The 27859-nt window shown below is 41.8% G+C and overlaps 1 protein-coding gene across 3 annotated transcripts in view; it reads right to left on the bottom strand.

Annotated features, from left to right (window-relative positions):
• Positions 1-27859, bottom strand: part of LOC132401814 (MOB kinase activator 3C-like) — a 62892-nt gene that overhangs the window by 23143 nt on the left and 11890 nt on the right. For 2 of the 3 annotated variants that reach the window (XM_059984047.1, XM_059984048.1), the window contains 2 exons: positions 25805-26377; positions 4593-4795 (listed from right to left, as the gene is read on the bottom strand). In XM_059984047.1, coding sequence (XP_059840030.1) covers positions 4593-4795; positions 25805-26222 — 621 coding nt within the window. In that variant the 5' untranslated portion in view covers positions 26223-26377. Of the gene's footprint in view, positions 1-3403; positions 3903-4592; positions 4796-25804; positions 26378-27859 lie in introns of those variants that run through there. The other variant, XM_059984049.1, reaches the window with a different exon arrangement.

Below are 27859 nucleotides of genomic sequence, written 5' to 3'. Positions count from 1 at the left end.
TACTCTGGGATGCAGACCATCAGGTCCCGGGGACTTATCAGCCTTCAGACTCAACTCAACTTCAGTCTATCCAACACCATTTCTTGCCTAATATAAATTTCCTTCAGTTCATCCTTTACCCTAGTTCCTTTGGCCACTATTACATCTGGGAGTTTGTTTGTGTCTTCCCTAGTGAAGACAGATCCAAAGTACCCGTTCAACTCGTCTGCCATTTCCCTGTTCCCCATAATAAATTCACCCGTTTCTTTCTTCAATGGCCCAATTTTGGTCTTAACTATTTTTTTGCTATTCACATACCTAAAGAAGCTTTTACTATCCTCCTTTATATTCTTGGCTAGTTCACCTTCGTACCTCATTTTTTTCTTGGCGTATTTATTAAACTTTTCACTAGCATTTTCTGAGTTGGCAAATTATGTTGCTGACAAGGCACAATGTTTGAACTAACACAAGATTTCTGATTTACCGTTTTCCCTGGCATCAGATGAATACCTCAGGTTTCCCAAATACCACTTTTCATTGGTTTCTAAACAAAAAGTTACTTCTTTTGGCAGCATATGCAATCTGATCACTTGGTAGTAACCCATCATTACATGCTTATGCAAAGCAACACGTACAACACGCTGGAGGAACTCAGCACGTCGGGCAGCATCCGTGGAAACGAGCAGTCAACGTTTCAGGCTGAGACCCTGTGTCAGGACACAGAAGGTGGGAGGAGGGGGAAAGGTGCCAGGTGAAAAACCAATTAGAGGAGAGATCAAGGGGTGGGGTGGGTAAGCAGGGAAGGGATAGGCAGGAATGGTGAAGAAGGAATGTAAGGGGAAAGCACTATGGGTAGTAGAAGAAGGCAGAATCATGAGAGAGGTGATAGGCAGCTGGAAGTGGAGGCAGAGTGAGACTGGATGGGGGAAGGGAGAGGAAGGGAATTACCGGAAGTTGGAGAATTCAGTGTTCATGCCCAGGGGCTGGAGACTACCCAGACAGTATATGAGATGATGCTCCTCCAACCTGAGTTTGGCCTCATCATGGCAGTAGAGGAGGTCATGTATGGACATATCCAAATGGGAATGAGAAGAAGAGTTGAAGTGGATGGCAACCGGGAGGTCCTGTCTATTGTGACGGACAGAGCGTAGGTGCTCAACGAAGCAGCACTCAATCTGCGTTGGGTCTCGCCGATGTAGAAGAGGCCACACTGGGAGCACTGGATGCAATAGACGACTCCAGCAGACTCGCAGGTGAAGTGTTGCCTCACCTGGAAGGACTGTCTGGGGTCTGGAATGGTGGTAAGAGAGGAGGTGTAGGGACAGGTGTAGCACTTATGCTTGCAGGGATAAGTGCCAGGTGGGAGATTTGTGGGGAGGGACATGTGGACCAGGCAGTCACGGAAGGAATGATCCCTGTGGAAAGCGGAGAGGGGTAGAGAGGGGAAGATGCGATTAATGGTGGGGTCCTGTTGAAGGTGGCGGAAGTTGCGGAGGATAACATGCTGGATCCGGAGGCTGTTTGGGTGGTAGGTGAGGTCAAGGGAAACTCAGTCCCTGTTGTGGTGATGGGAGGATGGGATGAGGGCCGAAGTGCGGGAAATGGAGGAGATGTGGGTGAGGGCATTATCGATGATAGCAGAAGGGAAACCACAATCCTTAAAGAAAGAGGACATTTGGGATGTCCTAGAATGGAAAGCCTCATCCTGGAAGCAGATGCAGCAGAGACGGAGGAACTTGGAAAAGGGAAAAGCATTTTTGCATTTGGCAGGGTGAGAAGAGGTATAATCGAGGTAGTTATGAGAGTCAGTGGGTTTATAGAAGATGTCAGTGGACAGTCTGTCTCCAGAGATGGAGACTGAGAGATACCCCACCACTAAGCAGAACTTTCCCTCTCTACCACTCTCCACTTTCCGCAGAGATCATTCCCTCCGCGACTGCTTAGTCCACACGTCCCTCCCCACAGATCTCCCACCTGGCACTTATCCCTGCAAGCATAACTGCTACACCTGTCCCTACACCTCCTCGCTTACCACCATTCAGGGCCCCAAACAGTCCTTCCAGGTGAGGCAACACTTCACTTGTGAGTCAGTAGGGGTCATCTATTCATCCGATGCTCCCGGTGCGGCCTCCTCTTCATCGGCGAGACCCGACGCAGATTCATCAAGCACCTACGCTCCGTCCACCACAACAGACAGGATCTCCTGGTTGCCACCCACTTCAACTCTGCTTCACATTTCCATTCAGATATGTCCATACATGGCCTCCTCTACTGCCATGTGTACCTCATATACCTTCTAGGTAGTCTCCAGCCCCTTGGCATGAGCATTGAATTCTCCAACTTCTGGTAATTTCCTCTCTCTCTCTCTCTCTCTTCCCCCATCCCACTTTCACTCTGCCTCCTCCTCCAGCTGCCTATCACCTCTCTCATGATTCTGCCTCCTTCTACTACACAGTGCTTTTCCCTTACAGTCCTTCTTCACCTTTCCTGCCTATCCCCTCCCTGCTTCCCTTTCCCCACCCCTTGATCTTTCCCCTTATTGGTTTTTCACCTGGCACCTACCAGCCTTCTCCTTCCCACCCTCCCCCCACCTTCTTTATAGGGTCGCTGCCCCCTCCCTCTTCAGTCCTGACACAGGGTCTCAGCCTGAAACGTTGACTGTTCGTTTCCACGGATGCTGCCCGACCTGCTGAGTTCCTCCAGCGTGTTGTACATGTTGCTTTGACCACAGCATCTGCAGAGTATTTTGTGTTTATGGTTATGCAAGGAAAGTTTAGGCGGCATCTGCGGAACGAGAAACAGTTAACTTATCATCACAACAGGGAAACAGAGGAGTTAGGTAGAGAGCAGCAGCTGGAAAAACAGCTGATGGAATTTAATGCAGAACTATGAGAGGTGTGCACTTTGAGATGGCGAACCAGGTACGGGTAAGGTAAACGTAAACAGTTTTTTTCCACTGAGGTCGGGTGAGACTTGAACTAGAGGTCATGGGTCAAGGGTGAAGGGTAAAATATTCCAGAGGTACATGAGTGAGAACTTCTTCACTCAGAAGGTTGGGGGAGTGTGGAATGAGCTGCCAATGGAAGTGGTGGATGTGGGATTGATTTCAACATTTACGAGATATTTGGACAAGTACGTGGAAGGGAGGGGTATGGAAGCATATGCTCTGGGTACAGGTCAATGGGATCGCACAGAGCTATAGTTTGGCACAGATTAGGTTTTGTTTTTATTAAAGAAAATAATCTTTATTCATAATAAGAACACAAGAAATAGGAGCAGGAGTCGGCCATCTAGCCCGTCAAGCCTGCTCCACCATTCAATAAAATCATGGCTGATTTGACCATGGATTCATCTCCACCTACCTTCCTTTTCCCCATAATAAAAAATATTTACAAGAATAAACTGTTCAATACCTTTCATTCTTTATATGCACAGTCAATGCTTTCCCTACAGTTCTATTACATTAATACACTTTAATAGTACTGCTGCCACTCATGTGACACTCTGGGGTGGCTTCTTCTTCTCACTTGGCCCCTCCGTCTCCATTAGGAGAAGAACCCTACACCATGATCCTTCCCCACCAAGCTACAGTGTGCCCCTCAGCACATACTCCTGCAGCCTGGAATATGCCAGTTGGCATTCTTCCATGGACATCTTGATATGCTGGTAGACCAACAAGTTTTGGGAGGACCAAACAGGGTCTTTCACTGACTTGATGATCTGCCAGCAGCACTTGATGATTGTTTACATGTGCGTCCCTGGGTCAGCCTGTAGATTGAGGGTCTTTGATCCAAAACTTTAACTCTTTCCTTTTCCACAGGTGCAGCCTGTGCTTGCCCGGCACTTTCTGTTTTTATTTCAGATTTCCAGCAACTAGATTTTTTTTTAGATTACTTGGTTATTCTGGAGATTCAGAAGGATTGCTGAAACAAAAGGAGACCTCTGGTTATTGATTTGAAATGTTAATTCCATTTTTCTCTCTACACAAGTGCTGCCAGGTTTGTTGAACTTTTCTAGCATCTACAGCATTTTGCTTTTGAGTTTATTATCAGAGAATTTGGTCCTGCTTAATTTTTGATTTGGTTACTGCTTTCTTTGAACATGTGCCCCTTTATCCCCTTACCTGAGCGATCATTGAAGTGATTTTAACTAGGGGTTCCAAACCTTTTTTTTTAAATGCCATGGAGTCTTACCCTTAACTGTGGGCCCCAGGTTGGAACCCCTGATTTAGATTGCAAACAGTGACCAGTTCAGTTAAAAATCCATTTGCTGGTATTTCAATAAAAATGTCAGCAAAACATAAAGATGATGAAGAAGTAAATTTCTTTTAAAAATTATGTAAATTCAGATAACATTGGAACACAGCAGATTAAGCAAAAGAAAAATGAGAAGGGACAGGCTTGTATGTTAAAAAAAAACAATGTAAGAAATTGGAAAGTGGCTGGGATTGGACAAAGGTAGGAAAAGATTGACATTTTTTCCTCAACAGTATTTCACTGCTTCTGATAACTCCACATGCAAAAATATAAGAACTTGCATATCACTCACAAATAATTACAACACCATACTTATATAAAATCAACCAGCCACGCAGTAGGTGTAAATAAACATACCAGAGGCTCCAACTCCCGCTCATCTATCAGGTCAAACTGGGTCACAAAGTAGTAGAAATGTTTGTAGCACGTATTTACGTGGGCTTCAGCTCCCATCGTGGTAATCCGATCAAAGTGATGGATGTAAACATGGACAAAGACTCGGAAAAGTCTGGTGAGAATCTTCTTACAAAGCTGCATGAAATTCTTAGGGAAGGGGACACCTACAGAAACAGAAACAGGGAAGAAGCAGAAAAATAGTAAATATAAAGGTTGGGACTAAAGAACCCCTTGCACACATGAGTCTTTACAATATCACTTTAAGGATTCTCCTCTGAGGTGGCAATGCAATAGAACAAGGATATGAAATTGGAAAACTGAGCCTGCCCTCAAATACTGAAAGGCCATCAAACTTCACGTAGTTATGAACACAAGAAAAACTACAGATGCTGGAAATCCAAAGCAACACAAAGAAAAATGCTGCAGGAGTCGGAGTAAGAAGGTGGGGGGAGGGGAGGAAGAAATACAAGGAAGCAGGTGATTGGTGAAACCAGGAGGGGGGAAAACAGGAAGGAAGGGAAGGGGGAGGAGCACCAGAGGGAGGTGATCGGAAGTGATAGATCATGTAGTTATGGAAGGAGCTTGAATAAATACATAGGTCAGGCTCATTGTTTCAGGATGACAGGATAAATTAAAGTCATTTTTATTACATCAGATTTCAAGACTTGTTACCATTTTGGAATTATATTTAGTCGAATTTACTGTCATGAGTGCAGAGGTATAAAAAACACTTGCAACATAGCATCATGCAAGCAGGATTCACAAGAAAAATATAAATTAAGCATAATTTATACAGAAATGTTACATAAAGAATATAAATTAAGCATAAATTAATTTTAAAAATTAAGCAAAGACTCAGTGGTCTCTTTATATGGGATTACAAAGAACGGAAGACATAGAACCAGGGCACAGGACCCAGCCATTTAAGCTAATGTCTGTGTTCCATTCAACTGTCCTTCCCGATTTCCTTATCCAAGACAATTAGCAGAGCACTCTATCCACCTCTCTCTCAAGAACACATCCAGGTTCCCCTTTAATACAAAAAACTTGTGAATGCAACCACTGCCTGTGGTAGGGAATTCCTCTTTCTTCTTGAGAAGTGTCTTGGGCATTTCCCTGCGTCTATCTTATATCAGAGCCTCTAGTTTTTTTGTTCCCCACAAATGGAAACATTCTCTCTGCATCCACTCTATCAGAGGCCTTCATTTTACCTGTCAACCTTCTTTTCTCAAGAGGAAAGAACCCTGGTTGTTGATCCCTTGCTGATATGTAGACCTTGAGATTTCGGGTATCATTTTTGTACATCTGCTCTGCAATGTCTCTATTTCCTTTTTAAAACAAGGCAACACAAACTGCATGCAGCATGTGATCTATTCATGGTTTAATGTAGATCTAGTAATTTCCTTCCTTACTTTTCATTGTCCCACGATGTTATGCTGATCTTTCAACCTACTCCAAGATCAAATTTCGATTTCTTTTCTCCTGAACTAAACTCTCATTTTTCCTTTGACATATTTATGCCCCTGTTAAGCTCCTCTCTCCTCATCCTCAAATGCATCCATAACTTACAAGTTATAATGTCCTTCCAGATTCTTCAAAATTACTAAACATGACATTAGTTTTGCTATAATTGTGGAACAGAAGCATGCAGCCCTACCACCAATGTTTCCTTGAAGTAAAGATTTAATCTAGCAAAATTAGGATTCATGTAAACAAAAATTATGTACAAGGTTTTACAACTATTAATTCTGTAGTAATATCGGGACAGTTGTGCTAATACTGAACTTTACAGACTAAATTGAGATAACAGAATGGTAGCATTTTATGACACCATTGAAATTATATCAAATTGATCTTTTACAACTTCTGATTGGAAGAGTTCCAAGTCCTATATTTGTCTTAAATGGATAAGCTAAATATTTACTCACCCATCTCAAATTTTTTCTAGTAAGATTTGATGAGTAATAAACATTGTCTAATACTCTGGCTTTCTTCAAAACTACACTTCGTATCTTTTAGGACCAATCATGAAAGCAGATAGGATATCCACTTAGCAATTTAATGAAATGAAACCACCCCAGCAGTCCAATCTCACTACTGCATGCTGTTGCCAGATTGTGTGCACTGGAGTGAGCCTTGAACCCAAAGATCTTCTACTTGCTTTTGCTAAATCTTGCGTTACACGCATGAATGTGAGAATGGCTTCTCCATTCAGAGAATGAAGAAGTCAGGAAGGAGAAGGGAACTGGAGGTAAATATGAAGAGATGCAGTCACCAAAATCCACACTGGCAAAGATTATTTAATTTTACTGTCTAAGTCTATGCTTTTCAATTGCATGCAAATTTCCCTTATTTGATGTTACTGTCTGTGAGGTAAGAAGCAGGGATATTATACATGGTTATTTTTTGCAAGCAGTGAGTTTCTGTATTAAAACGAACTTAAATGGCAATTGACGGAATATTAAATCATAAGTTAATTAATTTAAGACTTCTTTGCAGCCCTGATCATAAGGGGAAAATAGATTGAAATACCTTCTGGAATAATATTACAATGGGGATAAATTACGCTGATAGTTAGCTGGCAGTTTGGTGAAGAACACACATACAGCTGGCTATAGCTGATAGGTCAGCGTGTTCCTGACATCTGCAATTGCGTGGAAGTCATGGACATCTGTTAATGCTTCTAATAACCTACTACGCCACATCTGAACTCAGTGCTTGCTAGTCCATGGGCAGAGCTCAGTCATGCTCTGATGCATCAGTACACCACTTTGCACTCATCCTTTGCACTCCAGAGTTCAAAACCAAAATATTATGATTTCTTAGCACACAGGCTTTGGAAAATAAACTGGGCTTATGGAGAAGTGCACTTCTATAACTATTTTAATTCTCGAGTTAAATATAATGTGCTTAATATTATGGGTAATCATTCAAGCTTATTTGTCATGCAACTATTCACATGGAGAATATGTCAACTTCCAGTCAGCACAAGGAGCAACTTTATTCATCATATACATTTACATGGATTAGGAACTTGCTGTAGTGCGTTGGCACAATAAGCAACAAAAAACAACTTTCAACAATTACAAGGAATCCCATAAGAATAAGTTAAAAGCATGGATATTGAATAAAATGTGCATAAATGCATAAATACTGGCATCTATTTACAATGCATCTTTCACTAAATCGCTAAATGGTATGGACAGTCAGATCAGGGAACCACCCCACAATATACAGAGTCTTTCTCCTGTATCTGCAGAATGTTCCGTACTGACCACCGTCTGATGGATATGTGGTCAAAGGTGTTGGTCTGGAAGAACTTTTCCATGAAGGACAGGTAGTATGGCAATGACTAGCTGATGGAATGCTGCACGGCAACAAGGCCACACCCATCTTTTGTAACACCGCAGACAGATAGACCCTTGATATGTAATGGCACGGTGCCGATGCACTTTGGTTCCACAAACAGCCTGACGCAGCCACGTACTCAGGATGAGGGCAACACTGGAACATTTTTGCCCACAATATTCACCAATTGAGTTGCTCCACCTTGAAACCCCAGATGAACTGGAAATCAGCCAGGGTGATTTCCAAGCTGGAGGAGTAGGGTACTGACCCTACTTGGGCCAAGTACAGCTGCCCTGAGAACACCACACACACAATGACCTGGTTTTCTCAGTTATTGAAATGAAACATTCCAATTTCTGTTTTACCTTCCCCATCCAATTCCTGTTATGTGCTTCGGTCCCTCTGAACCAGATCCACAGAAGCTTCAGGTACTTGGACCTTATGGTGAAGGATTTGCTGGAAGGTCAAGCCTGTTGCTAGAGCATGGCCTCAGTCTTCATGTGGTTAACTCTAGACCATGCGGCCAATTCAAACTGGTCACGTATGCTGAACAGTCTGCAAACTAACTTGCATGTCAATCTTCTGGACTACATTTTATTGTTTGTTCATTTGCTTATGGTAATATTACTTTATGTGTTGTGTGTGAATGATATGTTGTGCACCTTGGTCTGGAGGATTGTTGTATTTGGCAGTACACATGTATACAGTTGCATGACAATAAACCTGAATGTGAACTCAGATCTGAACAGATGATGATGTCGTTGTCCATGTACAGGGAGGTTTCCACCTGGATCCCTCTACTGCCTGGCAATGTCACCCCCTTCCCCCAGTCTTATATTTTCATCCTTTCTGATGGCTTTGACAAATGAGTCCATACAGCACACAAACTAAACGGAAGTGAGTGAACAACCCTGCCCAAATCTAAACCTGATGGGAAGACCGTCTGTTTCCCTCCCACTGGTTTGGACTGCACGACATGTGTTCATGTAGAGCAGTTAAATCCAATTTCTGATTTCCTCCCTAAAGCCCATTTTGGAGAGCATGCCCTTCATGTATGTGGGTGGTCCTCTGTTGAAGGCTTTGTCCTGGCCCAAGCTGACCAGGCTAGCATCTACCCCTCTGCCCTGTACATAGGTGGCACATCTCTGAGCAGCATAGGGCCATCAAAGGTCTTCCTGCCAGGTGCAGCAGGGGTTTGGTCTGATGGGCACCTGTCCCACAGCAGATATGATCCTGTTGGACAGGACTTTCAACAAGATGGGCCTCCAATTCCTGATGTCATCCCTGACTCTTGCTGCTAATTGATGAACGTAATGATGTCCTTCCTCATGGAATCTGACGTGCTGTCAGCCAGAACTACAACACCATATTTGCATTGTTGATGTAGATTGGAGCATGTGCACTGTCCATCTTCCTTAAGTCAATGACCAGCTCATTTGTTTTGCTGAAACTAAAGAAAAAATTATTGTCATGCCACCTTGTAATTTGGCTCCCTAGTTCCTTCCGATGCTCTGACTCATTGTTGTGGGAGATTAGGCCCACGATGATGGTTTAAGATGTGTGACCGTTTACTGGTAAATCATAAGGCAAGAGATTCAACTAAAAACATTACTTATAACATTTTTCATGAAGCAAATTGTGGTGAACTATCGCTGTAGACAGTGAGGAGTCAGGTGGAGGTGAAGCTGGTTCAGGGGAATAAGGCATGCTGGGACGTTACTAGGCGCAACATGCTCGAGCCACAGAAAGGGACAAAGTTCATATCACCACCGGAGATGGACTGAGTGGTTTGGAGAGGAGTCAATGTGGAAGAGTTCCGACGCCTGTCCACCTAACACGAGTGTGAGGTTGGATCGTTCCAAGTGCCAAGTCTATTTGGTGAGATGGAGAATGGCTTCAGGCAAGGCAGTCGAGGTATATCAGGGCTCCTGGATTCGGGTCCTTGAACTTGGCACTACTTGTTCCTTGGACAATTTAAACACCAGCACAGTTAGACCAGATACCCAAGGGTGGGACTGATTTTGCTCGTTCTCACTTATATTTTCATTCCTTTCACTGGAGTTCAAGGCTTGGCTTGGGCCTACTCCGGCTGCTGTAGGCTCGGTCTGTTTCAGGATGCTGTTGGCTTGCTTCTACAGTTTGCATTAGTGTGTGTCGGTTTTTCCCTCTCTCCTTTTTTCTCTGCATAGTAGTTTTTGGTCTTTTTTTAAAAATTGGGCTTCTTGCTTCATGGTTTCCTGTAAGCAGACAAATTTCAAGGTGTATAACTCATACATTTCTGATAATAAGTGTTCTTCGAATCTTTGATATCATTTTCGATCTTGCAGCTGGAGTAGGAGCAGAACCTGGTCATACATTCATAAGAGAGAAGAGGAAAGGCTGAGGACAGAACTTTGTGAAGCACCAGCGTTTCGAATATTCATGTCAGAGGTATTGCTGCCGATCCTTACTGACTGTGGTCTGTTGGTTAGGAAGTCAAAGATCCAGTTGGAGAAGGAGATGTGGAGTCCCAGTCTAGTTTGAAGTTAACTCTGACTCCACATTATATGAATTTCTGAATTTAAACACCTTCCCACTGCAAAGCTTAGTACCTAATACACTAGGCAGTTTACACTCCTTCACTCTACATATATTTTGTGCTAATGTTGGGATTTCATCTGCTGTATGTAAGCAATATAGTACACACTGATATCCAACTTCTCTGTCCAAAGGTAAACCAAGGGATGGCAAAGATGAACAATGAAAAGGTAGGTTGGGTGATAATTCAATGCATGTGACTGCAAATCCAGGCAGAGTGAGACAAATGGGGGTAGGAAGAAGTTTGTTCTGTCAGTATACACGAGCTTGTGGATCAGATCGCCCTCCTACCAATATTCTGACTGTGAACTGCAGAGGACTGGCACAAATAGATGTCCAAGCGCATTCTCCAATCAACTTGTTATTTTAAAATTATTTACTTCTTCTATTTTCCGCCAGTTGGGAGATTACCACAGTACCAGCTTCGAGGTCAAATGCACAATCTCTTCTAGACATCTTACAGATATTATAATCACAAGACAATATTGTTGGCATTTAAATAGGTTAAGATCAGTGAGCTGATACCGTCCATTTCAACCTCACACAGGGCAAAAGAACACAATGTGTTTTGCTTCCATTTACTATTACTGCCCACAGTGATTTCTAAACTATTCTTTTAAGTTATCAGCACGATTTATTCTTGTTCGTAGCAAGTAAACTCATTACATTTTGCAGTCAGTAAAATAAGTTGTATAGAATATTGCCTCCAGCCTGCAGACTTTTACAGAATTATGGCATTTTCTAATGTATGTTATCTGCTGTAGTAGTTGTTTTAAATTTGATTCCCTTATGAAAAAAGGATGAAGTACATTTGAAAAAAATCTGTTACTGCAGGTAACAGATACCACTGTTGTAGGGTGCACTGATAAAAGGAATGGATAAAGTTCTATGAAAGGTTCACTGCTCACATTAACTTATTTCTATTGGTGTCTGATCTATTCACTGTTCCTAGAAATTCATCCATCCAGTTGTGAAATGTAGACACAAGAGACTGCAGAAGCCGGAACCTGGAGCAAAGCTTGAGTTGCTGGAGGAGTTCAGTGGGGCAGACAGCATCTATAGAGGGAAATGGACAAGATGAGCCAGATGACGGTTGTTAAGCTGATTCATCAACTGTCAACATCCCTCCACAGACGCTGCATGAGCCCTTCCAGCATCTTGAGATCTGCTCCAGCCACAAAACGTTACATGTCCTGTTAACAGCAGAGAGATCATAAAACATAAAATAGTACCGGCCCTTCGGCCTATGATGTTTTCCAACATTTTAACCCTCTCCATGATCAATCTAATCCTTCCCTCCCATGTAACCCTCCATTTTCTTTCATCCATGTGCCTATCTAAGAGTCCTTTAAATGCCCCTAATGCATCAGTCTCCACCCAAATACCAGCAGTGCATGCCATGCACTTACCAGACTATGTAAAAATCTACCTCTGACATCCCTTATTTTCTTTCAATCACTTTAAAATTATGTCCTCTCGTATTAGCTATTGCCACAATGAGAAAAAAAAGTCTCAGTCTGTCCATTCTATTTATGCCTCTTATGTTATATATACATCTCTATCAAATCCCTTCTCATTCTCCTTCACTCCAAAAAGAAAAATCCCTTGCTCACTTAACCTTTCCTCAAGACAGGTCCTCTACTCCAGGCAGCATCCTGGTAAATTTTCTCTGCACCCTCTCTAAAGCTTTCACATCCTTCCTATAATGAGGTGATCAGAACTGATCACGATGCTCCAGGTGTGGTCTGACCAGATCTTTATAAAGCTGCAATATAGCCTCGCATCTCTCGAACCCAATCCCCCAAATATCCAAGACCAGCACACCATACGCCTCTTTAACCAGCCTATCAACTTGCATGGCAGCTTTGAGGGATCAATGCGCTTAGACCACAAGGTCCCTCTGTTCCTCCACACTACTAAGAATCCTCCCATTAATTTTGTACTCTGCCATCAAGTACAACCTTCAAAAGGGTATCATTGTCAGATCTGGTCTGTTAACTACTCATTTCAGTTAATTTCCTTTTCCTTGTGTTCCACTGGGCTCCTTGATTAGGGCACCTGATCCTCATTCGAATCGGCAGCATAAAAACTCCGGCTTTCATCTGCTCGGGCCTGGTTCATCACCTCAGTAGTGTGGCTATGCTCCTTCCGAGCCACCAAGTATAAAGGACCTTCTTCCGAGCCGCCAAGAATAAGGGACCGTCTCCCGAGCCGCCAAGAATAAGGGACCGTCTCCCGAGCCGCCAAGAATAAGGGACCGTCTCCCGAGCCGCCAAGAATAAGGGACCGTCTCCTGAGCCGCCAAGAATAAGGGACCGTCTCCTGAGCCGCCAAGAATAAGGGACCGTCTCCTGAGCCGACAAGAATAAGGGACCGTCTCCCGAGCCGCCAAGAATTAGGGACTGTCTTCATGAGCCTCTCCGTGTCAGGATCTCTCCTGTTTGTCTTTGTCATCTTGTGTCTGGCTGAGTATTGCTGGCCATTTGCCGCTGCTCTGAGCCGCAATACGAATTGTCTGTCATTGTTTGTTTTTGTCATCTCATGTCCAGCTGAGTGTTGCCAGCCATTTTGCCACTGCCCCGAGCTGGGATGCGAGTGGTCTGTCGTTGTTTTGTCCAGTCTGAGTCCCAGTCCAAGTCAAGGCTCCGTGTCCAGTCAAGGCTTCTGTGTCCAAGTCATGTCCGAGTCCATCTCCATGTCGAGTCTCCGTGCCCGAGTCTTGCACATGGGTCCGCACCCCCCCCCCCCCCCCAACGCCGCCTGATTGCAACAATCACTTCACACTTTTCCAGATTGAACTCCATCTGCCACTTCACAGCTCCGCTCTATCATCAATGGGATGGGTTATCCATATGCTGGTGTAACACAAGCATCACCCAGAATCCTGACTCTCTCTTCCTAATCCAGTGTCATGGTTGCTCATCAACCTAGCTGAGACTTTATAAAGCATTGGTGAGACCTCACTTGGAGTATTGTGAGCAGTTTTGGGCCACTTACCTTAGAAAGCATGTGCTGACACTAGACAGGGTTTAAAGGAGTTTCACAAAAAATGATTGCAGGTTTGAATGGCTTGTCATATGAGAAGCATTTGATGGCACAGGATCTGTATTCACAGGAATTCAGAAGAATGAGGGGAAACCTGTCGAATAGGGGAAAGCCTTGATAGAGTGGATGTGGAGAGGATGTTTCCTACGGCGGGAGAGTCTAGGACTAGAGGACAGCCTCAGAATAGAGGAGCATCCTTTTAGAACTGTGATGAGGAGGAATTTCTTTAGCTAGAGTGGTGAATCTGTGGATTACATTGCCACAGGCAGCTGTGGAGACCAAGTCTTCATGTATATTTAAAGCAGAGGCTGATAGATTCTTGACTGGTCAGGGCATGAAGGGAAACAAAAAGAAGGCAGGAGATCGGGATAGACAGGAAAATTGGATCAGCCATGACGAAATGCAGAGCAGACTCGGGCCAAGTGGCCTAATTCTGTTCTTATATCTTTTGGTCTTATAGAGCCTAAAACCTATCTCAGCCTCTTTAATGTCAGCTTGCTGCGTACATAGGGAAAGCAGTTGTGAGAGCACAGGAACTTGGAGAGGGAAACTGCATTTTAGAAGGTTGATTATGGAAGAAGAGGGTGGCAGATTGGAGAGAAAATGGCACTACACTGAGGAAGAAGATTGGAGTGGGGAAAAAAGCATTGGAGGAAAGAATGATGGTATCAGAATCAGGTTTATTATCACCGGCATGTGACAGGAAATTTGTTAACTTAGCAGCAGCAGTTCCATGCAATACATAAGCTAGCAGAGAGAGAAAAAAATAAAATAAAACATAATAAATGAACAAGTAAATCAATTACGTACATTGAATAGGTTTTTAAAAAATGTGCAAAAACAGAAATACTGTATATTAAAAAAAAGTGAGGTAGTGTCCAAAGCTTCAATGTCCATTTGGAAATCGGATGGCAGAGGGGAAGAAGCTGTTCCTGAATCACTGAGTGTGCTCCTTCAGGCTTCTGAACCTCCTACCTGATGGTAACAGTGAGAAAAGGGGATGCTTTTTCCTTCTGGAAAGGAAATTGGAAATAAAGACATGACGACAGGTTATTAAAGGAGGGCAAGGACAAAGGTCAAAAGGAAGTTTGGTCAAATTTGGTGGTGGTTGGAAAAAAGGAGATCGCAGTGGATAAAATAAGCCAGAAGGTGCATATTTTTTGGACCACACTCCCAACCAAGCACTGTACTCAGCCTCTACCTATATACCCCCACTACACAGATCAGTGAAGAAGACTGAGAAAAGATAGAGTCGAGGTATATAAGATTATACAAGGCCGAAAAAGAGTAAACTGTAATGGTCAATTTTCCTTAGCAGAAAGATCATCAAACAGGGAGCACATATTGAAAGTTAAACAACACACACAAAATGCTGGTGGAACACAGCAGGCCAAACAGCATCTATAGGAGAAGCACTGTCGACGTTGTTGTTGTTTGAATTTCCGGCATCTGTGGATTTCCTTGTGTTTGCTCATATTGAAAGTTGTTGGCTGTTTAACCAGTCATTTATATACTGAATTGTGTGCAAGTCACCAAGTTGTTCTGCTTCCCCAGCGATCAACATCGTGTGATTCTCAGCATGAACAAATCAGTGATGCAATTGTCATTCAGTCCTTGGAAGATTTTAGTGCTAATAACAAATTTTATCTGGAGTGTCTCCATGTCTTCACAAAGTCATATCCTATTGTTCATTCACTCCTATAGACCACACAACATGCACAGCAAAGTGGATCTTTGCTTGTACTGTATCTGGAAAGTTGTTAGCAAGTAAACACTTTAAAATACTGGAGCTAAATAAGAGTAAATCTCAATGTGCAAACCTAGTCTGTAACAAATTAAATCACATCATCTGAAGACTGCTTTCGGATTTAGAACAAAGAACAATACAGCACAGCAAAGTACAGGCCCTTCGGCCCAAAATGTTGTGCCGACCCTTAAACCCTGCCTCCCATATAACCCTCCACCTTAAATTCCTCCATATACCTGTCTAGTAGTCTCTTAAACTTCACTAGTGTATCTGCCTCCACCACTGACTCAGGCAGTGCATTCCACGCACCAACCACTCTCTGAGTAAAAAACCATCCTCTAATATTCCCCTTGAACTTCCCTCCCCTTACCCGTTAAAGCCATGTCCTCTTGTATTGAACAGTGGTGCCCTGGGGAAGAGGCGCTGGCTGCCCACTCTATCTATTCCTCTTAATATCTTGTATACCTCTATCATGTCTCTTCTCATCTTCCTTCTCTCCAGAGTAAAGCCTTAGCTTCCTTAATCTCTGACCATAATGCATACTCTCTAAACCAGGCAGCATCCTGGTAAATCTCCTCTGTACCCTTCCCAATGCTTCCACATCCTTCCTATAGTGAGGCGACCAGAACTGGACACAGTACTCCAAGTATGGCCTAAACAGAGTTTTACAGAGCTGCATCATTACCCTGCAACTCTTGAGCTCTATCCCTCGACTTATGAAAGCTAAAACTCCATAAGCTTTCTTAACTACTCTATCTATCTGTGAGGCAACTTTCAGGCATCTGTGGACATGTACCCCCAGATCCCTCTGCTCCTCCACACTCCCAAGAATCCTGCCATTTACCTTGAACTCTTCCTTGTAGTTTGTCCTTCCAAAGTGTATCACCTCACACTTAGTCTATGAGCATTCCAATCACCAGTATGGTTTTATTCAAAGCAGTGTCCAATAGGTAAAATATCCATTTTCATTTTATAAAGTTAGGATTTGTGTAGACAATAACAACTTATATTTGAGAACATAAAACGTAAACTTGTTTCACCTCTCATCGTATGCTTACTTTACTTCCCAAGATTGCATGAAACTGCAGATTTGTGAAACAGCTCAGCCTTTCATGAACATCAGCTTCCCCTCAGTGGAGTCTGTCCACACTTACCGCCTCGACTGAGCAGCCAACAGAATCAAAGACCCCACCTACCCCAGGCATTCTCTCGTCTCCTTCCACCCACTGGGTGAAAAATACAATAGCCTGCAAGCACATAACACCAGCCTCAAAGAGAGCTTCCATTCCACTGTTGTAAGTCTATTGAACCGCCCCTAGTACAATAATATAAATTCTTGACATCATGTTCTACCTCGTTATGGTCTTGTACCCTAGTGTCTGCACTGCACTTTCTCTGTGACGTTATTGTACAGTCTGTTATTGACTACCTCCACACATTGTTGCAAAGATGGCATGCCAAACAAAGATCTTGTAACTCAGTACACATGACAGAAATAAACCAATTCACCAATTTGCCTTTCAGCACAAATTAAGTCAGATGATTAGATTAAGTCCAGAAGTATTTAATTTCTGGAGAAGAAAAGCAAGAGAAATATTTACATGACAGAAACCGTGAGTCAGTAGCTGGGATAAAAACATCAGTACGAGATTAAATAAAGTGGCAGAAATGCAGAGAGAAACTTTTAACTTTTGCAGAAGAGGACCAGGTAATAAAAACAAAGAGAAAAGCAGGTGATTACATTGGGTCTGAACTCTGAAGAATTGGCAGATTCTCACGCAACAGGCAACTAAGACCCAAAACAACTGAAGAAGAAGAGCTAAAGAATGTAAAAAAGCTAAAGGTTATCTAGATGTTCCTTCAAGGAAAATAGTCAATTTGTACCATTATAGAAGTTCCCTAATTTATTACAACTTGCAGGGGAAAATGAGTAAATCTGATCAGATTCAAGAGACCGATTTCATTTAATTCCATGGTAAATTCAGAATTTTGAATCATCTACAAAATTACATTTGTCACTTTCAGTCACATAAACAATTTGTTTCAAATTTCTGTGACACAGTCACTAATGTTGGGTGACATGGCTTCATAAATCTACTTAAGAGAGGATATCTTCAGAGATGTCATACAGTAATGGAATAAGGCACTCAAAATGAATTCTGCCAGGTTCCATTACTGGCACGCCGTCACTTACAGAATCATACCAGCAAGTGCATGCAATAAAAACTAAATTCTCTCTCAGGATGAATGGCATTTTGTTTTTAAGTTCTATTCTTTCAGGAAAGAAATAAGAAAGATACGCATTAACATAACACCTTTCACAACCGCAGGATATCAGAAAGCATTTTAGCACCATGTTTTGACATTAAAGTAGCTGTTTCCGGTAATAGATTTGTCCAAGCACTCTGATCTGGGCACAATCGCCTTCGTGTGGTTGACATTTCTCCAGCATCACTTACACATGTGATGAAGTCATCTGCGTGAGCAATGCTCATCACTGACGGGCACTGGTGCAGCAAGATGAAACTCGGGAGCTTTATTCTTAACTCCCAATAGAACAAGGAGTGAACTGCGACAGCAAAAAGGTTCCCATTGAGATATTGGTGCACAGTTGTCTACAACTAGTTGCCTGACCATTCAACGCTTTGCGTTTTTCAAACGTTGTCGCTGGGTCTTGTAGTACACAGAGAGAAACAAATGCATACCATACCCAAGTGTCCTGCAGTGGCTTGGGTACCACTCATAGTATAAGACGCCACCTGTGCCAACAATTATATTGAACAGAAGACTCATGTTACCCATCTCATACTGTTTTCCTCACCTCCGTAAACACCCTTAATGTCTCTGCACTGTGGGAGCCATGCAGAGGGTTTTTAAGACTGATGCCTGTGTCCTGGGGGGGAATCCTATTTGCTGGCTTCCCAAATAGGGATTCACATCAGGTAACTGTAAAATCAAATTTGTATTTGAACATAGTCACTGTTGTAAATTAAGAACTACCATGAGATGATACAGAACACTGATACAAACAAGGGAAAATCTGCAGATGCTGGAGATCCGAGCAACACACACGAAATGCTGGAGGAACTCAGCAGGCTAGGCAGCATCTATGGAAAAGTGTACAGTCGACACTTCAGGCCAAAACCCTTCGACTGTACTCTTTTCCGAGAACACTGATATAGTTCTTCCGACGTGTTTGATGCACACTAAATATCTTGGTCACAGTGGTCAAAGTCAGGGAGCAGAAAACCAAACACTTACTAGCCAGGATAGTCACAGTCTAAGTGGGTGAAATACCTTTCCTAGTTTTGATGATGGGTTCCAATCAACAATGTTCTGAGGAATATTGCACTCCCCTGTTGTACAAGACAATGCAGAAACCAGTACTGATTTGACATACAGGAGCCTGAAGACACACTCAACATTTTAGGAAAAGCTTCTTCCTCTTTGCCATCAGAGTTTTGAATGGACAATGAACCAACCCATGAAAGCTACCTCAGATTTTTATTCTTTTTTCCATTAATTGATAAAAAATTTTAATATATCTAGTGACTTCCAGTTAATTAGGTCATTGGTTAATTGGGGCTGCTGCTAATTTGGGACAACTCTTAAAGAACAAAATTAATCAAGAAAATAGCCTGGTTTTCCTTCATTTATTTGGGACAGCATAACTGGGACATTTTAACTGGGCAGGAGACTGTTAATAGCAGTTTTTAACTACCGACTGACACATAGCTTGTGTGGCTGTGAGACATTAGACCATGCTTAGAGCAAGTAATTTTTAAAATAGTGTCAGTTGAGTGTGCTCATCTTCAAATAGCAGTGATTTTTGTCATGATAATTGGCAAGAAATAAGCAGTAAGACAATTAGAAACTGTGTTGCTCTGCAGCTGCAAGCTTTCAGGCTTGGAGATGTCAAAAACTGCTGGAAGAGAAAATCAAATTATTTCACTGTATCAACAAGTTAGGACCCATGAAGAATATGAAGGTGTTGAGGATCATTTTGAACCTATAATGAAAATGAAGACTTGGAGGATGCAATCGTTGACGGAATTGTATGATGGCAGTCCATTATCTGCACTAGGTATCTACGCTGATTTTGATAATTTACAGTTAATCAAATGAACGTGCTGGCGCTTCTGGCTGAATTCCACCATCGATAACTATTAACAACTAACACAGTTTTATGGTTATGTATTAGTATTGATAGTGTTCTAATTTGTTCTGTATTTCATTTAATTGCATAATTTGTTATTCAGTTAAAATGGTAGTTTGTCTTTTTTGTACTTTGTTAACTACTTCCATGAAACTTCAGTTAATTGGGCCAAAATGTACTGGTCCTGATGTGTCCCAATTAACTCAAATCCACTCTATGAATTTATGGTACTTTTTAGGTATTGCACTGCAATGCTGTGGGAAAACAACAAAATTCATCCTATATGTCAGTGATACTAAATTTGATTTATTTTCTGATTCTGATTTTCTTACATTTAACCTATTCCATAGCTGTGTGGGACTTAGATGCTTAATTCTGCTGTACTGGCATTTCTATGTTTCTCTCATCGACCTTGGCTGATACCCTACCGGATTTGTGTTTTAGAGTTGCTCCTAGCTGTGCGACATAAGCTTGTCAAAGGTTGATATTGAAAGATAAGTTTCACAGCAAAATAAATTCAGCCCCTTTCATCTCACCTACACAGCAGCAACTCCTTCCAAGTTAAAAAAAAATTATGCTGCAGGAGCAGGAACAAGGAATGCTTTTCCCTCACAGATGCTGTTTCAATCCTTGAGTTGTCTCTGCAGCTTGTTTTGATTTGAGACCCTGCATCAGGTTTCAATCCTTTGTTTAAGTAGATGCTACCTGACCCTTTGAGCTCTGTGTGATTTTTTTTGCTTCAGATTCCAGCAGCTGCAGACCCATGTTCTCCATTCTAATGAGCAGTCTGGTTGCAGAGCTCTGCGTACAGTTTTGTTTTTACGCAGAAAGGGTTAAAACAATCTGCTGGAAACAGAGAGGTGATTAGCAAGCCTGGCAGGGGTGGAGGGTTTGCATTTTTCCCCGCTAATCTGATTTTGATTTTGAGCTAAGCATTAAATATGGATGCAACAAAACCAATTCAGTATGAGGCCCAGTTCTGCCTAAGAAACAAATTCACAGAATGCTTTGAATTTTCGGTGAATCGCAGATAAAGTTTCCATAAAACCTAAAGAAAGTTCAACTAGGATTCTAATATATTAATCTCATTTCACAAATAAATATTGTTCTTCGTGACTCGTGAGCGGTTACTGTCTGTTACAACTGCGCAACATGTCAGAGAGGCCACACTTGGAGTAGTATGTTCCGTTCTAATCAGCCTGTTACACAGGAAGCATGAGATTAAACTGGAAAGAGTGAAGAAAAGAATATGGCTAAGTCTCAAGAGACTGAGAAAGGCTGTACTCTGTAGAGCATATACTCAGTGGCCAATATATTAGGTCCCTTTTGTACCTAATAAAGTGGCCACTGAGCGTATGTTTGTGGTTTTCTGCTGCTGTAGCCCATCCATTTCAAGGTTGGGTGTGTTGTGCATTCAGAGATGCTCTTCTGAAAACCACTGCGTGCTTATTTGAGTTATTGTCACCTTCCTGTCAGCCTGAACGAGTCTGACCATTCTTCATTAACAAGGCATTTTTGCCCACAGAACTGCTGCTCAATGGAGATTTTATTTTGATTTTTTTGCACAATTCTCTGTGAACCCTACAACTTATTGTGTATGAAAATCCCAGGAGGTCAGCAGTTTTTGAGACACACAAACCACCCCACTGGATACCAACAATCATTCCACAGGCACTTAGATCACATTTATTCCCTTTCTGATGTATGGCAAGAACAACAACTGAACCTCTTGACCAAGCCTGCATGGTTTTATGCATTGCTGCCACATCAGTCGCTGTTCAGATTTTTGCTTTAAAAAGCAGGTGTACACATGTACCTAATAAAGTTGCTACTGAGTGTAGATGGCCGAGTTGTGATCTCAGAGCGGTACTTAAAATCATGAGGGATATAAATAGGATGAACAGTGCTTTTCCCCCTAGTGTCTGGGAATTGAAAACTAGGGGAAAGTTTTAATAATAATCTTTTGGTGAAAAGTTTAATAAGAACCTGGGGAATTTTCTCTTTTGGCTTACATATAGAGCCAGCTGCAGGTACATTAGATGCATTTTAGAAGTATACGGGCAGGTATATGGATGACAAAAATTTAGAGGGATATAGGCCAAGTGCTGCAAAAAGGGATTTGCCTAAATATACATCTTGGCTGGTAGGGACCAAAAGCTCTTTTTCTATGCAATAGAACTTTGTGACTGAACTCCAAGATGACTTTGCCATTGAGGAAGATATTATGGTTTAGGCTGCAAAGCAGTGCAGTAGGAAAGACGCACTACTATCTATCGTAGGCTTCATTAACATCTTCTCATCAGGTTGGAAACACTGAATGAGTGGAAGCCTGTTGAGGACAATCACCTGGGTTCTGCACATGTCTAAAGGCCCAAAAGCCAAGCAAGTACAAGTTAGTTTGCTATTAGACTGAACCCCCCTCCCCCTTGGGGAATCTCTTGATTCCTTTGTCCCAAATCTTTGTTTTAAAGATAATTTACAGGACAATTTGTGAAGAGGCAACCAGCGGTATCTTTAAAGATTGCCGGTTGGCTTTCTCAAACTTAGGAGAAAGTGAGTTCTACTCACTTTACGCTGCCCCCATTTCCACTTGGACAAAATCATTAAAGTTGCTACGTGGCTCCCCAATTTAATCCCACATTTGTTTCAAGTGTGTCTAAAAGTGGATTGATATTCAAAACTGTGTGCAATATTCCAAAGTATCCCCATGAGTGAATTCAGAGACCAACTACACTATCTGTAAATGTATTCCGTGTGAAAGACAGTGCCTTGAGAAGGTATTCAGTCCCCACAACTATTTTCACATTTTACTGTCTCATTTTCTAATGTTAAAAAGTGTTGAAGTAGGATTTTTTGAGCTAATCTACAAAACATTGTGCATCATGTCAAATCAAAAGAAAAAATCCAAAACCCGTCAACAATTTACTAAAAACCAAAAACCAAAATTGTGAGGCTGAAAATATACTCATCCCCTTTGTAGTTACTACACTAACTTTCCTCAGTGGCAATATACCAACAAACCCTATTTGCTGATGTAGAAAATTGGAGAATCGCCTGTTTTCAATTAATTCATATGAGTAGGCATACCCTCTGTCTGTACGGTAGATTTTCAACAGACCAAAGGCAAAAGAGTATTCAAGGCAAGTCAGGGAAATGGTAATAGAGAAGCACAACTCTGGGAAGGGGTACAAGACCTTCTCGAAGGCACTGAACATACCTCAGAGCTCAGTTCAGTTCATTGTGAAAAAGTGGAAACAGTACGAAAGCATAGCCACACTGCCAAGGTCAGGCCGATCCTCGAGAGAAGAATGGCACCTGTAAGAGAGGCTTCTGTGATGTCAAGTCACTCTGAGTGAGCTGCAAACGTCAGTGGTTGAAACCGGCGATGAAGTTCATGGCTCCATAATCTCTAAGGCCTTGCATGAAAATGGTATTTATGGAAGAGTGACAAGAAAGATGCGCTGGCTTAAAAACAAAGCATATCCTTTCCCGTAAAGACTTTGTAAAGCATTGCTTAGAAGACATGGTAAAGGTGTGGAAGAAGGGGTTGTGGTCAGATGAGACTAAAGTAAAACATTTTTGCCTCAGCACTTACCAGTAGAGGTGGTGTTAATCTAGTACTTTGCATCAGCCAGGTAACACTGTCCTTACTGTAAAGTATGTTGGAAGTGGCATTATGATGGCTTTCAGCAGCAGGGACTGGAAATCAAGTCAGGATTGATGGGAAGATGAATACTGCTAAATAGAGAGAGATCCTGGACAAAAATCTGCTAGCCTCTGCCAGAAAGTTCAAACTGGGGAGGAAGTTCATCTTTCAGCAGGGCAATGACCTGAAGCACACTGCCGGAGCAACCATCAATTAGATTCAAATGAAGAAAATTTACAGTATGTCCTTGTGTGGCCTAGTCAGAGTCCTGAGCTTAACCCAATCAAAGCTCTCTGGCAAGCCCTCAGGATTGTTGTCTACCACTGCTCCAAAACTAACATGACACACACAGCTTGAGCAATTTTGCAAGGAGGAATGGGCAAATCTTATTCCATCACATTTTGCAAAGCTAATAGAGTCTTATCCAAAAAGACTACTGGCCATAATAGCTGCAAGGTGTAGTTCAACTGAGTACAGCATAGATAGGGATGAATACCTTTGAAGCACTGACATTTCAGTTTATGAATTTGTAGATTTTCATACTTCACAATAGGCCTTATTCAATATGCTTTCCTCAAGGGAAAATCTTGCCCGAAAAATCTGTTGGAATTCTTTGAAGAAATAACAAGCAGGAAGGACAAAGGAGAGTTGGCTGATGTTGTGTACAGTACTTGGATTTTGACAAGGTGCCACACGAGGCTGCTTAACAAGTTAAGAGCGCATGGTAATACAGAAAAGATACGAGCATGGATTAAGCAGGAGCTGATTGGCAGGAGGCAAAGAATGGGACTAAAGGGAGTTTTTACTGTATGTGAGTGACTTGGATGACAGAATTGATGGCTTTGTTGCAAAGTTTGGGGACGATATGAAGATAGGTGGAGGGGCAGGTAGTTTAGAGGAAGTAATTAGGCTACAGAAGGACAGACAGATTAGGAGAATGGGCAAAGTGACAGATGGAATACAGTGTCAGGACGTGGTCATGCACCTTGGTAAAAGAAATAAAAAGGTTGACTGCTCTGTAAACAGAGAGAAAATTCAAAAATCTAAGGTGCAAAGGGACTTGCGAATCCTTGTGCAGGATTCCCTAAAGGTTAATTTGAAGGTTGAAAAAGTGAAGAAGGCAAATACAATATTAGCATTCATTTCAAGAGGACTAGAATATGTATCTAATGTTGAGTCTTTATAAATTACTGGTGAGGCCTCACTTGGAATATTATGAGCAGTTTTGGGCCCCTTAGAAAGGATGTGCTGAAACTGGAGAGGGTTCAAAACAGGTTCATAAAAATCATTCCAGAATTCAACAGCCTGTCGTATGAAGAGTATTTGATGGCTCTGGGCTTTTATTCACTGGAATTCAGAAGAATGAGAGATGATCTAATTGAAACCTATCAAATAGTAAAAGGCCTTGATAGAGTGGAGGTGGAGAGGATGTTTCCCATGGTGGGAGAGGCTAGGACCAGAGGATACAGCCTTAGAACAGAGAGGCGCTCTTTTAGAATGAAGATGAAGATGAATTTCTTTAGCCACACAGTGGTGAACCTGTGGAATTTGTTGCCACAGGCAGCTGTGGAGGCCAAGTCTTTTTGTACATTTAAGGCAAAGGTGGATAGATTCTTGATTGGCCAAGGGATAAAAGGATATGGGGTGAAGGCAGAAGATTGAAGCTGAAAAGAAAAATGGATCAGCCATGATAAAATAGTACAGAAGAATTGATGGGCCAAAAGGCCTAATTTTGCTCCTATATCTTGTGGTCTAAAATCCCTGGTTGACGTACTTACTAATGTGAACAAAGGGTCAGGGTCTGAATACTTTTACAAGTCACTGTACATGCCACTAATTTGTAGGAACCATTATGAATGTTGATTAACATGCGAGGGTTAAAAGTATCAGTACATCAGAAAAATAAAAAAAAATCCCTAAGGCGGAAATCCACCAGTTTGGATGCTTCCTGTGTTGTAGACCACATCAGTACTGCAGTACTCAAAAAGACAATTAAACTATTTAAATTGGGCTGCTTAACAGAAGGCCAGCTGCGGCTTACTGGCACCATTCTCTACAGCTCACAGAAATTGCTCTGCTCTTTGCCGTTCAGAAGCTCTTAGCAAAAAAAAAAAATTCATCAACTATTGCAGAAAGCCTTCAATTCTTGAATCATTCAACAGCCAAATTAATGCTTGGACAAGCACTGTGCTTTGTGCATCACTAGTTTGAATCCTACTGCATCCAAATGATCTTCATTCACTCTGTCTTCTTTGTGGTTTAGAGTGCTGGCTGCACATCTAAAATCCTACCTGAAGATTTGTTCGTCTGGGCAAATAGGGGCACAAGGTCCCTGATTTACAACTTTTGCTTGATCGTTTCTCTGGAACGGAACTGTGTAAAAGCAATGCATCATTGCCCATTGGAATCAGGACAGAATTTGCAAGACTGTGTTCAAAGATAATTTTTTAAATGCAGCTACCAACCAAATCTTAGAAGAACATACATTTTTAAAAAATTCTAAACAGAAACACAGAGTTGTAAATTAGCTCAGCTATTTCAGTGACCTTTAAATATTTTACATTCAATACCTAACTGATTCTACCAATATTAATTTAAAGCTTGTCACCACCTTTAATGTATACAAGTATTTGTTTTACTCTTAAAAGTCTTACCAACTCTGGTGGGGAAATTGTCCTCATCATTGATTAGGGTTTCAATCCAATCCATGAGCAAATTCATATACTGTGGAGCAGTCACTTTTGTAGGCCTCTTGTACTTGTGTTCATCCTGCCATCTGTATTCGTACTTCAGCCCTCCTGACATGATAGGACAGCTCCTTGCAGTGCAGTACTCACAAATGGTACCATAGATGAGGTTGATTCGATTGAAGAAGTCTACAGTGTTCACTGCAATCCAGTCATTGAGGTTTTCCCCAGCAGGAAGCTGGACTACAGTCTTGAGATCAACACCTGATTTCAGTGAGGCCTGAGCTTTCTTATACAACTCAAACCGTTGGGTTCCAGGCTCAAACTTTTTTCGAGGTCGAAATGTCCTGTCTTTATTGAAAACTTGCTTCAGACAAAGGGCCATCTTCAAAATGGTGCAAAATGTCAAAAGTGGAACTTTCTCTCTTAAACACAATTCAACACAGAAGCAATTTACTTCGTCTTGACGTGCTGATGGGTAGATGTCGAAAGAGATCACTTAGTTCATTCTTCACAGCTTGATGTGGCAAACAAAATTTTCTGTCAAAAAAAAAATTGAAGTTATTTCTCTTCTGTCAATAAGCTAGTCTGAGTCAAGTTATCAGAGATCTATTTAAGCGTAACTCTACTTTGCATTAAAGTTCCCACGACAAGTCCTCCCCATGTCATGACAGGGTTCTCTTTCTGGGAAAGGGTTGTAACCTGAACTGTTTACACTTTGGAACGGTATTCTGAACCAAGTTCCCACATGCCCACAGAGGTGGGTTGTCCCATGAGAATTGAAAGTCTGTAAAGCAGCATAAATCTCATTTTGCTTTCTTAATAAGAAAACTGATATTAACAAGTTCATCCTGAGGGTATTTCAGGTAATTCCTAATAAACTTTCAGAAGATATTCCTGTAGATGAGGCTTTAAAATGGTATTGATAATTTTAAAAAGGACCCCGCTGTTGTTTCAGTTGTAGATCATTCATTATGTGCCATGCCATATGACGTAGGTGATCATGGTCTTTCCATGACCATGACTGTTCTTGGTAAATCGTTCCACAGATGTGATTTTCCATTGCCTTCTTCTGGGCAGCGTCTTTACAAGATGGGTGACTCCAGCCCATTGTCAATACTCTTCAGAGATTATCTGCCTGGTGCCAGTGGTTGTTTAAATAGGACTTGTGATATGCCCCAGCTGTAAGTAATCCACCACCTGCCCCCATGGCTTCAAGTGACCCTGATCAGTGGGGGGTGGTGGTTAAGAAGGTGCTAACACTTTGCCCAAGGGTGACCTGCAGGCTAGTGGAAGAATAAGAACCTTACACCTCCTTTGGTAGAGACTTAGCTCCAGGTAGGATTAAAAAATGGACTTCAATGTGTTAACGAGAATACATTCTTGAGTCTAATATCACAGACTTCCAGCTAACGACACGAATAGTCACCAGCAGCCCTGTGGCAGCTAGGAAATTCATCCCACCATTCTCTCAAATGCTTCATCACATGTACGGGTTGTACACAAGTCAGATGTTTGTAAGCTGGGGAAGACGCATATTTATATACAGACGAACAACATTGAAATACAAAGCTGTAATAAAAGCAAACCTTACATGCATCCATCCTTTTCAGTAGTGCAATGAGTTACACATTTCTCTCCTAGTTTGGTTTAAAGATTTTTTTTCTGAACTTACTCTTTTTTTTGATGATTATCTTATACTGATAATTACACTGATGTATTTTGGAGAGCATTTTGGAGATAGTGATCATAATTCTACCTCCTTTACAACAGCATTGGAGAGAGATAGGAACAGACAAGTTAGAAAAGCATTTAATTGGAGTAAGGGGAATTATCAGGCTATCAGGCAGGAAATTGAAGGTTTAAATTGGAAACAGATGTTCTCAGGGAAAAGTATGGAAGACACGTTGAAAATATTCAGGGGATATTTGTGTAGAGTTCTGTATAGGTACATTCCAATGAGACAGGGAAGTTATGGTAGGGTACAGGAACCGTGGTGTACAAAGGCTGTAAAAAATCTAG

The sequence above is a fragment of the Hypanus sabinus genome, chromosome 11 (assembly GCF_030144855.1).
Source record: "Hypanus sabinus isolate sHypSab1 chromosome 11, sHypSab1.hap1, whole genome shotgun sequence".
Classification (NCBI taxonomy): Eukaryota; Metazoa; Chordata; class Chondrichthyes; order Myliobatiformes; family Dasyatidae; genus Hypanus; species Hypanus sabinus.
The sequence above is the reverse complement of the archived record's forward strand: the minus strand, read 5'-3'. Positions and strand labels throughout refer to the sequence as shown.